General features: G+C 36.5%; 1 protein-coding gene and 1 non-coding gene across 2 annotated transcripts in view; both read left to right on the forward strand.

The window, feature by feature from the left end:
- The window catches only part of POLA1 (DNA polymerase alpha 1, catalytic subunit), a 288,452-nt gene that overhangs the window by 43,072 nt on the left and 230,983 nt on the right, over window positions 1-14,397 (forward strand). The window contains exons 21-24 of the mRNA XM_036912786.2: window positions 279-408; window positions 896-1,015; window positions 2,439-2,538; window positions 4,255-4,379. Coding sequence (XP_036768681.2) covers window positions 279-408; window positions 896-1,015; window positions 2,439-2,538; window positions 4,255-4,379 — 475 coding nt within the window. The remainder of the gene's footprint in view (window positions 1-278; window positions 409-895; window positions 1,016-2,438; window positions 2,539-4,254; window positions 4,380-14,397) is intronic.
- On the forward strand, window positions 3,575-3,703 carry LOC118926317 (small Cajal body-specific RNA 24). Its single transcript, XR_005030413.1, has one exon. It is a non-coding gene; the product is annotated as a small Cajal body-specific RNA 24 (non-coding RNA).

Raw genomic sequence — 14,397 nt, forward strand, 5'->3', positions numbered from 1 at the left:
AAAGGATTTAGGTAGTTTTCAGGTTGTAGTTAACAAATCATCTTATCATTGTGAGATTATTTTATGTGTTTTCAACACTGACAGTGGGATCAGTATAGTATGAATGAATTCCTAGTTTCATGGTGACCTTACTTTAAATTGTTTCCAAAGCCGAGATGCCTGAAGTTGCTCCGAAGTTACTTATACCAAAAATCTTTGTAACATTTTATAAAGTTCTGATTATAGTCATTGTTTCTTTTAATTACTTGATTCTGTTTCATTCTCAATTTTATGTACAGTGAATCTTCTCATCTGATGTACCTGTTGGAGCACACCTGGAAAGATGCCAGGTTCATTTTGCAGATCATGTGTGAGCTAAATGTTCTGCCATTAGCATTGCAGATCACTAACATCGCTGGGAACATTATGGTAAATTTAACTTAGGGGGAAAAAGCATTTCCTGTTGGATTCAGTGTTTGCTTGGGGTAGTTGTTATATGATAATGAGTCTAAATGCATGCTTATAAAATGAGTAACTTGTATTCTGAAAGCTGGGCTTCTTCTGTAAGATGTACTAGCTGGAAGAAGGGCAGGAAAGCCAGGTGCAGTGTGTTGAAATCTGGGTAATCATGAGGGTCATCTCTAACATCTGGATGTGTCTGATTTGTGGAGTGGTCCACTTGGGAGTAAAGAAATAGCCCAAGTTGTCAGTATTTTAAAGCTCTCTTTGTCTCCTTTTAACAATAATTCTTAAAGAAAGCACCAGAAATAATTTAGTACCTTTTTTTAAAAAGCAGCCCTTGTTATGAGGGATGATTTTGAAGGAGCTGCTATGATTAAATTTACCAATTCAAAGTTGCCTATGTTTGTTGTGGTTTTGATGGGCTCAAATTTTAAAGAGAAATTCTGTTTAATAGTCTAGGACGCTGATGGGTGGACGATCCGAGCGTAATGAGTTCTTGTTGCTTCATGCATTTTATGAAAACAACTATATTGTGCCTGACAAGCAGATTTTCAGAAAGCCTCAGCAAAAACTGGTGGGTCTAAAATTGTACAGTATTCTGCCTTTTAGTATTCCCCGCACTTTTATTTACCTAAATAGCTTTTTTTTTTTTTTGCTGGTAACACCTGCTTCCAAATTAATCCCTTGTATACTGTAGAAAACATGTTAAATTTGTTCTGTTGTGTCTGTGTGGTCATTTCCTTCTCTGCTTTTCTCTCTGTACAGATAAAAATTATTTGTGAAATACGGACTTCTTTGAGGAAGGCATTAAGCCTTTTCTGATGAATCCATACATGGAAAGTGCTTTGTCACCTAAGCTATAGCCAAAGTTAGATGGTAGTTAAAAGTCTCTTATTTCCTTTGTCTTGCCAATGAGTTTCAGCCCTGGGCACTACGGATTCGGTGAGACTGAGGAGTGACAGTGGAACGTTCTTGGGGAAAAGGGGTTTATTACCTACCTTTGTTCTGGTAGTGGGGGGTGGATATAGGTCTAGCACTAGGATTACAACAGCATCCAACAGTCTGCAGGTCTGTAATCCTCCTTTGTCACTGCCTCTGCCCAGAGCCACTGTCCAGAGCTCTTTATATAGTGACTCAGTCAATAATAGCTTATTACCTACAGTGTGGAAGCAGTAGCCTAGCAGTAGGCCAGTTACATCATCAAGTAGTTTGGGTTCAGGTGAGGATCCTGGCCATAGAACTTCAATTTTCCCCACACCTTAAAGCCATGAGCCTTTGTTGCATTTTTTTATACTATTAGGTTTAAGATCACTGCAGTCAGGCTTCTGAAGTGAATTCCATCACATTGGTACTAAAACTTAGCTTAGCTGCTGTTTTATCAGCACTGATAGTAATTGACTCAGAATGGGAATTTAATGTTAAAACGATTCAGGTTCTTGTATTTGCTTATTTTACATACATTATCAAAGTTGGTATAAAGAATATTAGAGGAATTTGACTTTCAAAGTAGTGAGTTAATTAATAAACTACTTGGCAATTATTTTTCAGTAGATGGACATGCTTATTTTAAGGTACCATATTATTAAAGGGAATTATGATAATATTATGGAATATTTTGTGGTTTACATCATGAAAGTTAGAGTAATGAAGAGGACTCTTTACAATTTCAAGTTTACATAATATGAAGAGTTGTATTTTTAGTATCCATTGATTTAAAAATACGAAGTTCTGTGAATTCAGAAACATTTTAAAGTAGACTTTGCATATTTATTATCAGAGATACAGTATTTGTTTCAGTAACTATCATGCTTGGCATTCATTTGGATTCATGAATATACTACAATAACTGTCTTTCCCCATAGGTAGGACCACTAACTAAAAGTAAAGAATGTTTGTTAGAACTATGTGCTGCAATTGAAAAAAGGGGAAATCACAAAAACTTCTTTATTAGTTAGTTGCTGGCTGGTGACATTATCTTTCTTTCCATTTGCTATTAGGGAGGTGAAGATGAAGACATTGATGGAGATATCAGTAAATACAAGAAAGGACGTAAGAAAGCAGCTTATGCTGGAGGCTTGGTATTGGACCCCAAAGTTGGTAAGGTTGGGCAGCACATTGGGTTTGCCCCTGGTCTTAAGGAATTTCTTAATGGAGAGCTAGGCTTGAGAAACTAGAAGACCTGAATTGTGTTTTATAGGTTAGTGACTAGGTCTCATAATGATCTTATTATTTTTTATCTTACATTTTTTATCAAAATCTTGTTTGCCAGTCATCTATCATGAATTAATTAATGTGAATCTTTATCTTGTTGTGTTCCAAGAAAGCTTTGTTCATGGACATTGAAATTTAAATTTTGTGTAATTTTCATGTATCATGAAGTACTCTGGGTTTTTTTTCCATTTTTATTTTCCAACTATTTAAAGATGTAAAAAGTATTCTTAGCTCGTGAGTGGTACAAAAAGAGATGGTAGGCTGGATTGGTCTGCACACTGTTCACCAACCCCTAGTCCAGTTTATAGGTCTTTGCCTTGTGGTAAGAGCACCTCTGTCCTCTCTCATCCATTCTTGGAGGCTGGGGTTCTGCCTCCACCCGACCTGCTGGGGCCAGTTCAGCTGGACTGCAAAGGTAAAGAAAGTCCCAGCAAAGACAGTAACCATGAAATTACACTTTACAGGAGAATAATTTTTTCCCATTTCGTGAATAACAAAGAAGCTATTTTGTGGTACACAAAGCTAGAAATGGTCCTTTTTCTTCTTTTACCATCTTAATGATTTTTAGGTGTACGGTTAGGTAGTATTAAGTATATTAACATTGTTGTACAGGAATTGATGTGAATTTGAATCAAGTAACTTGAACTCTAAGTGGGAGACCTTATTGACAAAAGGAATTTATTAATAGTTGTAATGAAATAGGTAGTCCTTTGGTGTTAAACAGATCTGGACTTGAATTCTGGCTGTGTGATTTGGGGCTTCCTGTTTAACCTCTGTAAGCCTCACTTTCCTCTTTTGTAAAATAGAAATAAGAATAATATCTACCACACAAGGATTTACAGTATAAAGTGATTGTTTAGGATAGTCCCTGACATAGAGTAAGCTATCAGTATGTTTGCTATTGTTATTACTGCCTTTATAGTGGACATTTATTTTGGTCAATGTCTTCTTAAGGTGAAGATAACTCTTTATAAATGTCCTAGAGAAATATAGTAGCTTTCTGTTCACCCTTTACAAGTAAAAAGGGTGGATCGTTCCACTACTGACATTTATATATGTACATTTCTTGTTTGGTCTTAGCAGTTTGTGTATAGGTAAATGGGCTGTCCATTTTATTCTTTGAATATATATATTATATATATATACCCACTTACTGGTATAGATCACTAAACATTTTGGGGGTGGAGGTAGGAGGGAAGATGGGAGGGATTGTTTGCTTGAAGGATAATTTAACAACATTTCTTTGAAGTGGATGTGATACCTATCTAAAGTAATTGATAGGGGAAGGTGCTTTCCCTTCATAATGGTGGACTGAAATAATAATAATAATAATAAACAATGGTGCCCATCATAGGGGACTGCTGGGGAAAGGGCCAGGTGTAGCTGAAAGCAAGATAGGATCTCTTCTTTTGTGACTTGAGTTTTCACTCTAATCCAAGTCATTTTTGTGGAGTGGTAGTAGGCTATTTTCCTTTAGTCTACCTCACAGCTCAGGATAGTGTATCGTTTATAATATACTTCACTGTATAGTATTTCTAATGTGATGTTTCGACAAATCTGCTTTTTTAAAAGACTTTTTGTAATGTGGCTTTTTTATTGCAGGTTTTTATGATAAGTTCATTTTGCTTCTGGATTTCAACAGTTTATATCCTTCCATCATTCAAGAATTCAACATTTGTTTTACAACAGTACAAAGAGTTGCTTCAGAGGCACAGAAATTTACAGAGGTTTGTTTTCAACTTTGGGGGCTCTTGAAATTGAGATTGAAAGCAGAGCTTAAGGAAGAGAACCAAAGGAGTTCACATTCTTATTTTCCCTCTTAAAAGATAACAATTTGTCCTTTCTTAGTGGTAAAAAATGGGGAGGGTTGGGGAAAAGGACACACAAACTGGTTCTGTGTCTTTTTTATGTAACAGCTTATTGAGTTGTAATTCACATACATACAGTTCACCCATTTAAAGTGTACAGTTAAATGGCTGTTAGTGTATTCACAGAGTCTCTGCAACCTTGACCACAGTCAACTTTAGGGCATTGCCATTACTCCCCAAAGAAACCCCCTACCTTTTAGCTTATAACCTCCCTCAATCCCTCCATCCCTCCCAGATCTAGAAAAACCACTAATCTTTCTGCCTCTATACATTTGCGTATCTTGGACATTTTATGTAAATGGAATCATATGTGACCTTTTGTGTCTGGCTTACTTCATTTAGGTTACTGTTTTCAAGATTCAGCTGTGTTGTAGTCTGTATTTGTACTTCTTTTTATTGCTGAATAATATTCCATTGTATGGCTATACATTGTATTTTATTTATTTTTGAATCCTCTTGTCAGTTATGCAAAAATACTAGGATTTTGATAGGGATTCTATTGGATCTCGTTTGATTTGGGGAGTATTGCCATCTTAATGTTAAGTATACAATCCATGAAAATTGGGTCTTTCCATTTATGTGTGTCTTTAATTTCAGTGATGTTTTCTACTTTCCAGTGTGTAAGTTTTACACTTCTATTGCACTTTATTCTTAAATATTTTATTCTTTTTGATGCTATTGGAAATAGAATTGTTTTTTTAATTTCATTTTTGGATTGTTTATTGCTAGTGTATAGAAATAAAACTTATTTGTATATTGGTCTTGTATCCTGCAACTTTACTGCACTCACTTATTTTAAAAATTTTGTGGATTCCTTAGGATCTTCTTTATATGAGATGTTATCTTCAAATAGAGATATATTTTTTTATGTTTTACTTTTTTATTTTAGTATCATTAATCTACAATTACATGAAGAACATTATGTTTACTAGGCTCCCCTCTTCACCAGGTCCCCCCCACATACCCCTTCACAGTCACTGTCCATCAGCGTAGTAAGATGCTGTAAAATCACTACTTGTCTTCTCTGTGTTGTAGAGCGCGCCCCATACCCCCTCCACATTATACATGCTAATTGTAATGCCCCCTTTCTTTTTCCCGCCCTTATCCCTCCCATCCCACCCATCCTCCCCAGTCCCTTTCCCTTTGGTAACTATTAGTCCATTCGTGGGTTCTGTGATTTTGCTGCTGTTTTGTTCCTTCAGTTTTTCTTTGCTCTTATACTCCACATATGAGTGAAGTCATTTGGTACTTGTCTTTCTCCGCCTGTCTTATTTCACTGAGTATAATACCCTCTAGGTCCGTCCATGTTGTTGCAAATGGTAGGATTTGTTTTCTTCTTATGGATGAATAATATTCCATTGTGTATATGTACCACATCTTCTTTATCCATTCATCTATTGATGGACACTTAGGTTGCTTCCATTTCTTGGCTATTGTAAATAGTGCTGCGATAAACATAAGGGTGCATCTGTCTTTTTCAAACTGGGCTGCTGCATTCTTAGGGTAAATTCCTAGGAGTGGAATTCCTGGGTCAAATGCTATTTCTATTTTAAGCATTTGAGGAACCTCCATACTGCCTTCCACAATGGTTGAACTAATTTACATTCCCACCAACAGTGTAGGAGGGTTCCCCTTCCTCCACAACCTCGCCAACATTTGTTGTTGTTTGTCTTTTAGATGGTGGTGATCCTTACTGGTGTGAGGTGATATCTCATTGTGGTTTTAATTTGCATTTCTCTGATGACAAGCGATGTGGAGGATCTTTTCATGTGTCTGTTGGCCATCTGAATTTTTTTTTTTAGAGAACTGTCTATTCAGCTCCTCTGCCCATTTTTTAATTGGATTATTTGTTTTTTGTTTGTTGAGGTATGTGTGTGTGAGCTCTTTATATATTTTGGATGTCAAACCTTCATTGGATCTGTTATTTATGAATATATTTTCCCACACTGTAGGATACCTTTTTGTTCTATTGATGGTGTCCTTGCTGTACAGAAGCTTTTCAGTTTGATGTAGTCCCACTTGTTCATTTTTGCTTTTGTTTCCCTTGCCTGGGGAGATATGTTCATGGAGAAGTCGCTAATGTTTATGTCCAAGAGATTTTTGCCTATGTTTTTTTCTAAGAGTTTTATGGTTTCATGACTTATATTCAGGTCTTTGATCCATTTCAAATTTACTTTTGTGTATGGGGTTAGACAGTGATCCAGTTTCATTCTCTTCCATGCAGCTGTCCAGTTTTGCCAGCATCTGTTGAAGAGACTGTCATTTCCCCATTGTATGTCCATGGCTACTTTATCATATATTAATTGACCATATATGTTTGGGTTAATGTTTGGAGTCTCTATTCTGTTCCACTAGTCTGTGGCTCAGTTCTTGTGCCAGTACTAAATTGTCTTGATTACTATGGCATTGTAGTAGAGCTTGAAGTTGGGGAGCAAGATCCCCCCCACTTTATTCTTCCTTCTCAGGATTGCTTTGGCTATTTGTGGTCTTTGGTGGTTCCATATGGATTTTTGAACTATTTGTTCCAGTTCTTTGAAGAATGCTGTTGGTAATTTGATAGGGATTGCATCGAATCTTTATATTGCTTTGGGCAGGATAGCCATTTTGATGATATTAATTCTTCCTAGCCAGGAGCATAGGATGAGTTTCCATTTATTAGTGTCCTCCTTAATTTCTCTTAAGAGTGTCTTACAGTTTTCAGGGTATAGGTCTTTCACTTCCTTGGTTAGGTTTATTCCTAGGTATTTTATTCTTTTTGATGCTATTGTGAATGGAATTGTTTTCCTGATTTCTCTATTAGTTCATTGTTAGTGTATAGGAAAGCCACAGATTTCTGTGTGTTAATTTTGTATCCTGCAACTTTGCTGAATTCCAATATTAGTTCTAGTGGTTTTGGAGTGGAGTCTTTAGGGTTTTTTATGTACAATATCATGTCATCTGCAAATAGTGACAGTTTGACTTCTTCTTTACCAATCTGGATTCCTTGTATTTCTTTGTTTTGTCTAATTGCCGTGGCTAGGACCTCCAGTATTATGTTGAATAACAGTGGGGAGAGTTGGCATCCCTGTCTTGTTCCCAATCTCAGAGGAAAAGCTTTCAACCTCTCGCTGTTCAGTATGATGTTAGCTGTGGGTTTATCATATATGGCCTTTATTATGTTGAGGTACTTGCTCTCTATACCCATTTTGCTGAGAGTTTTTATCATGAATGAATGTTGAATTTTGTCGAATGCTTTTTCAGCATCTATGGAGATGATCGTGTGGTTTTTGTCCTTCTTTTTGTTTATGTGGTGGATGATGTTGATGGATTTTCGAATGTTGTACCATCCTTGCATCCCTGGGATGAATCCCACTTGATCATGGTGTATGATCCTTTTGATTTATTTTTTAATTCAGTTTGCTAATATTTTGTTGAGTATTTTTGCATCTACGTTCATCAGGGATATTGGTCTGTAGTTTTCTTTTTTGGTGTGGTCTTTGCCTGGTTTTGGTATTAGGGTGATGTTGGCTTCATAGAATGAGTTTGGGAGTATTCCCTCATCTTCTATTTTTTTGGAAAACTTTAAGGAGAATGGATATTATGTCTTCTCTGTATGTCTGATAAAATTCTGAGGTAAATCCATCTGGCCCGGGGGTTTTGTTCTTGGGTAGTTTTTTGATTACCGCTTCAATTTCTTTGCTCGTAATTGGTCTGTTTAACTTTTCTGTTTCTTTCTGGGTCAGTGTTGGAAGGTTGTATTTTTCTAGGAAGTTGTCCATTTCTCCTAGGTTTTCCAGCTAGTTAGCATATAGGTTCTCATAGTATTCTCTAATAAGTCTTTGTATTTCTGTGGGGTCCATTGTGATTTTTCCGTTCTCATTTCTGATTCTGTTGATATGTGTTGATTCTCTTTTTCTCTTAATAAGTCTGGCTAGAGGCTTATCTATTTTGTTTATTCTCTCGAAGAAACAGCTCTTGGTTTCATTAATTTTTTTCTATTTTTTTATTCTTCTCAGTTTTCTTTATTTCTTCTCTGATCTTTATTATGTCCCTCCTTCTGCTGACCTTAGGCCTCATTTGTTCTTCTTTTTCCAATTTCGGTAATTGTGACATTAGACTATTCATTTGGGATTGTTCTTCCTTCTTTAAATATGCCTGGATTGCTATATACTTTCCTCTTAAGATTGCTTTTGCTGTGTCCCACAGATGTTGGGGCTTAGTGTTGTTGTTGTCGTTTGTTTCCATATATTGCTGGATCTCCATTTTAATTTGGTCATTGATCCATTGATTATTTAGGAGCATGTTGTTAAGCCTCCATGTGTTTGTGAGCCTTTTTGCTTTCTTTGTACAATTTATTTCTAGTTTTATACCTTTGTGGTCTGAAAAGTTGGTTGGTAGGATTTCAATATTTTTGAATTTACTGAGGCTCTTTCTGTGGCCTAGTATGTGGTCTATTCTGGAGAATGTTCCATGTGCACTTGAGAAGAATGTGTATCCTGTTGCTTTTGGATGTAGAGTTCTATAGATGTCTGTTAGGTCCATCTGTTCTAGTGTATTGTTCAGTGCCTCTGTGTCCTTACTTATTTTCTGTCTGGTGGATCTGTCCTTTGGAGTGAGTGGTGTGTTGAAGTCTCCCCAGATGAATGCATTGCATTCTATTTCCTCCTTTAATTCAGTTAGTATTTGTTTCACATATATTGGTGCTCCTGTTTTCGGTGCATATATGTTTATAATGGTTATATCCTCTTGTTGGACTGAGCCCTTTATCATTATGTAATGTCCTTCTTTATCTCTTGTTACTTTCTTTATTTTGAAGTCTATTTTGTCTGATGCTAGTATTGCAGCACCTACTTTTTTCTCCCTTTTGTTTGCATCAAATATCTTTTTTCCATCCCTTGACTTTTAATCTGTGCATGTCTTTGGGTTTGAGGTGAGTCTCTTGTAAGCAGCATATAGATGGGTCTTGCTTTTTTATCCATTCTATTACTCTGTGTCTTTTGATTGGTGCATTCAGTCCATTTACATTTAGGGTGATTATTGAAAGATATGTACTTATTGCCATTGCAGGCTTTAGATTCGTGGTTACCAAAGGTTCAAGGTTAGCCTGTTTACTACCTTACTGTCTAACTTAACTCGCTTACTGAGCTATAATAAACACAGTCTGGTGATTCTTTATTTCTCTCCCTTCTTATTCCTCCTCCTCCATTCTTCATATATTGGGTGTTTTGTTCTGTGCTCTTTTTAGGAGTGCTCCCATCTAGAGCAGTCCCTCTAAAATACCCTGTAGAGGTGGTTTGTGGGAGGCAAATTCCCTCAACTTTTGCTTGTCTGGGAATTGTTTAATCCCTCCTTCATTTTTAAATGATAATCGTGCTGGGTACAGTATCCTTGGTTCAAGGCCCTTCTGTTTCATTGCATTAAATATATCATGCCTTTCTCTTCTGGCCTGTAAGGTTTCTGTTGAGAAGTCTGATGATAGCCTGATGGGTTTTCCTTTGTAGGTGACCTTTTTTCTCTCTCTGGCTGCCTTTAATTCTCTGTCCTTGTCCTTGATCTTTGCCATTGTAATTATTATGTCTTGGTGTTGTCCTCTTTGGGTCCCTTCTGTTGGGAGTTCTGTGTGCTTCTGTGGTCTGAGCAACTATTTCCTCCCCCAGTTTGGGGAAGTTCTCAGCTATTATTTCTTCAAAGACACTTTCTATCCCTTTTTCTCTCTCTTCTTCTTCTGGTACCCCTATAATGCGGATATTGTTCCTTTTGGATTGGTCACATAGTTCTCTTAATATTTCATTTCTGGAGATCCTTTTATCTCTGTCTGCATCAGCTTCTATGCATTCCTGTTCTCTGGTTTCTAGTCCATTAATGGTCTCTTGCATCCTGTCCATTCTGCTTTTAAGTCCTTCCAGAGATTGTTTTATTTCTGTAGTCTCCCTCTGTACTTGCTCTTTTAGCTCTTGCATATTTCTCTGCAGATCCATCAGCATGTTTATGGTTTTTATTTTGAATTCTTTTTCAGTGTGTCTGGTTAGGTCTGTCTCTGCAGATCCTCTCTCAGGGGTTGTCTGGACTATTTTGGAGTGGACTAAATTTTTCTGCCTTTTCATGGTGATAGCAGTGGCTGTAGGTGGGTTGTGGGTGTGTCAACTGGGAGAAGAAAGTCCTTTACGTGTGCCGGGATGACTTCGTCCAGCTGTGGGGTCCCTGTCTCTTTAAGACTTGCAAGAAGCACCCACTTTTCTTTTGTCTCAGGGGCGCTGGTTGTAGGGACCTGCCTGCAGGTTTTGCTTTTCCGTTTCTCTAATATCCAGCACCCCGTACACCTTGTGGCTGGTTCTTTAGCAGTCCTGGGGCTTTCACTCCCTTCCCGTTCTGACTCCTTTCTTCCTGCCGGGTTCTGGAGTGGAGGGGCATTCGGGTCCTGCCTGGCCGTGGCTTGTATCTTACCCCCTTCTTGTGATGTTGAGTTCTTGCAGATGTAATGTATCCTGACTGTTGTACTGTATCCATTGGTGTCTCTTTTAGGAATAGTTGTATTTATTGTATTTTCATAAATATATATGTTTTTGGGAGGAGATTTCCAGATGTATCCTGGCTGTTGTACTGTATCCATTGGTGTCTCTTTTAGGAATAGTTGTATTTATTGTATTTTCATAAATATATATGTTTTTGGGAGGAGATTTCCACTGAACTACTCACACCACCATCTTGGCTCCGCCACCAAATAGAGATAGTTTTAATTCTTCCTTTCCAATCTGGATGCTTATATTTCTTTTTTTTTGCCTTTTATAATTGCCCTGGCTAGAACATCCTATTCAATGTTGAATAGAAGTGGCAAGAGCAGACACCTTTGTCTTGTTACTGATCTTAGGGGGAAAGCATTAAGTCTTCCACCATTAGGTATGATGTTAACTGTGGATTTTCCATAGATTGCCTTTCTCAGGTAGAGGAAGTGCCCTTCTGTTGTACTTGGTTGAGTGTTCATATCATAAAAGGGTATTGGATTTTGTCAACAACTTTTTCTGCATCTATTAAGATGATTGTGTGATTTTTGTCATTTATTCTTCTAATACGGTGTGCTACATTGATTTTTTTTGTATGTTTAGCCAACCTGTGTTCTGGGATAAATCCCACTTAGTCTTGGTATATAATTCTTTTTATATGTTGCTGGATTCAATTTGCTGGTATTGTGTTGAGTTTTTCTGTCTGTGTTCATAATGGTTGTTGGTGTGTAGTTGGCTTTTCTTGTTAGGTCTTTGTCTGTTTTTGGTATTAGTATAATACTAGCCTCATAGAATGAGTTGGGAAGTGTTCTCTTCTGTTTTTTTGGGAGAGTTTGTGAGTGATTCATGCTAATTCTTCTTTAAATATTTGGTAGAATTCACCAGTGAAATTATCTTATCTTTGTCTTTTCTTTTTTTGAGTACTAATTTAATCTCTTGTTATAGGCTAATTCATATTTCCTGTTTCTCCTTGAGCTGATATCGGTTATTTCTATGTTTGTAAGAATTGGACCGTTTTTTTGTAGGCTGTCTCATTTGTTGGCATAAAATTGTTCATGGTATTCCTTTATAATTATTGTTCTCTTCTTTGAGGTCAATAGTAATATCCCCTCTTTTAGTCCTGATTTTAGTAATTTGAGTCTTCTTTTTTTGTCAGTATACCCAAAACTTTGTCAATTTTGTTGATCTTTTCAAAGAAGCACTTTGGCTTCCTTGATTTTCTCTATTTCATTTATTTATTCTCTAATATTTATGACATCTTTTCTGCTTTGGTTTAATTTGCCCTTTTTCTAGCTTCTTAAGTTGGAAGTTTAGGTAATTAATTTGAAATCTTCTCTTTTAACATAGGTATTTACAACTATAAATTTCCCTACAAGCACCGCTTTAGCTTCATTCCATAAGTTTTGGTATGTCATGCATGCCTTTTTATAGTCAATCCTCCCTCCCATCAGTCAACCATTGATTTAACTTCTATTACCGTAGCTTAATTTTCCTATTTCATAACTTCGTATAAAAATGAAGTGGTAGGGTATATATTCTTTAGTGTCTAGCCTTTTTGTTCAGTGTAATGTTTTTGAGATTCATATATGCTGGTATATTATTAGTTCTTTCCTTTTTATTGCTGAGAAGTATTCCACGCTTTATCTATTTTCCTGAGATGAGCATTTGGATTGTTTTCAGTTTTGCGCCATTCCTAATAAAGCTGCTGTGAACATTCTTATACAGATCTTTTTGTGGATGTGTGCTTGTGCTTTCATTTTTGGTGGTGAATATCTAGGAAGTGAATTTGCTGGTTTCTGTGCGAAGTGTTATGTTTAACTTGATAAGAAACTACCAAACTGTGTTCCAAAGTAGTTGTACATTTTTATATTTCAACCAGCTATGTATGAGTTGTCCCTATCTTCTTGAACACTTGCTATTTTTAGTCAAATTTTAGTCATGAAAGAGTTTCTTAATGATTCTCCCCACTAAACAGCCTTTTTGAAATACTCTTTTTGAATTATTTCACATGGATTTTAATCTAGCCAGTGGTTATTCAGTCAATAGTTTTACGTATGGTTTAATAACTTACTGTGGGTTTCTTCATATATGATGCTTATACAAGTGACTGTCAGTAGGGAATTAGATTAGATTTGGTTCTCCAGCAGTAAAAGATTTAAAATGACATATTATCTCTGTGTATTGTCTTTCTCTATACAAGTGGTAGAAGATGTCTCCTTGCCCTCTAGCTCCTGAGTTTCTATGTCTTTTAGTTCCAACTACATGCTTGGGAGCTGTATTTTCAGTACCAATTCCATATTTCTATAAGAAAGACCCTTATAGGCTTGGCTAGGTTGGTTAGCATTCCTGGTCTTATTGACTGTGACCATAGGAGGGGGTTCAGTACAAACATGGGTGCTAAGAATGGGCCTTTCTGTTGGACTAGAGGATAATTTTATAGAGAATGTATTGGGTAGGCATCCCCAAAAGGTAGTGACTACATTCAATTACTAGTATTCTTTGGGCTTTGTCCTACTGTTATGTCAGCATTGTGGTAATTATTATCTAGGCCCCCCACCCCAAAATCCCTACCACCATTTTATTTGTGCTTTCCAGTTTGGATTGTGGATATATAATAGAATCATTTCAGAGCTAGAAGGGACCTTAGAGGCCATCTAAGAAGTACTACACATGTAGCAATTTATAGGTTCTGTATTATTTTCCTGTGCTATACCTCATCTGGTCTTCAGGACTGCTGGTGGCACACAACTAGTGGTAGAGCCAGACGTGGATTGTAACAACATGTTTGGGGAAATTGTTTTTAAAATAAAAACACTAAGAAAGACCTCTAGGATTTAAGGGGGGCAGGGAAGGCAGCAGCTAAACTACCATTTTAAGTCATGTGTACTGCCAAACAAAATGCTATAGAATTTAAAAAATTACCAAGAATCATATTTTCAGTTTATTTTTTATCTGATCTCCATTGTTGCTGTAAATAAAGTCGAATTTATACTAAGTTCTCCTTAATAGATTTGTCATCATCATCTGCTACATTGGAAAACAATAGGTCCTTGTTAATATTCTGAGATTGTTCATGTGAAGGTAGCAATCTATATGAAATCAGATACTTTGTAAAGGCTGGGTTATCAAATGGTATTGACTTGACATACTTTAAGCTAAGAGATTTATTTTTAATTCTGAACCTTTGAAAGGGCAAAAGTGCTTGGCTTTTCTTTATAGCCTGTTAATAGAATTAATGGAGGCTTGAGAAAAATGGTCTAATGCTTTTCCTGCTTTTTCCTGCTGTAAATTTTAATATAAGAAGACTGCTGGTTGCTTTTCTAAAATGTTGCTATTCTTCTTCTGATTGCAAGGCAATTTATAAAAGGTACTACATAAATGCTAAGGAATTTGTATGT

The sequence above is a fragment of the Manis pentadactyla genome, chromosome X, assembly GCF_030020395.1.
Source record: "Manis pentadactyla isolate mManPen7 chromosome X, mManPen7.hap1, whole genome shotgun sequence".
Lineage (NCBI taxonomy): Eukaryota > Metazoa > Chordata > Mammalia > Pholidota > Manidae > Manis > Manis pentadactyla.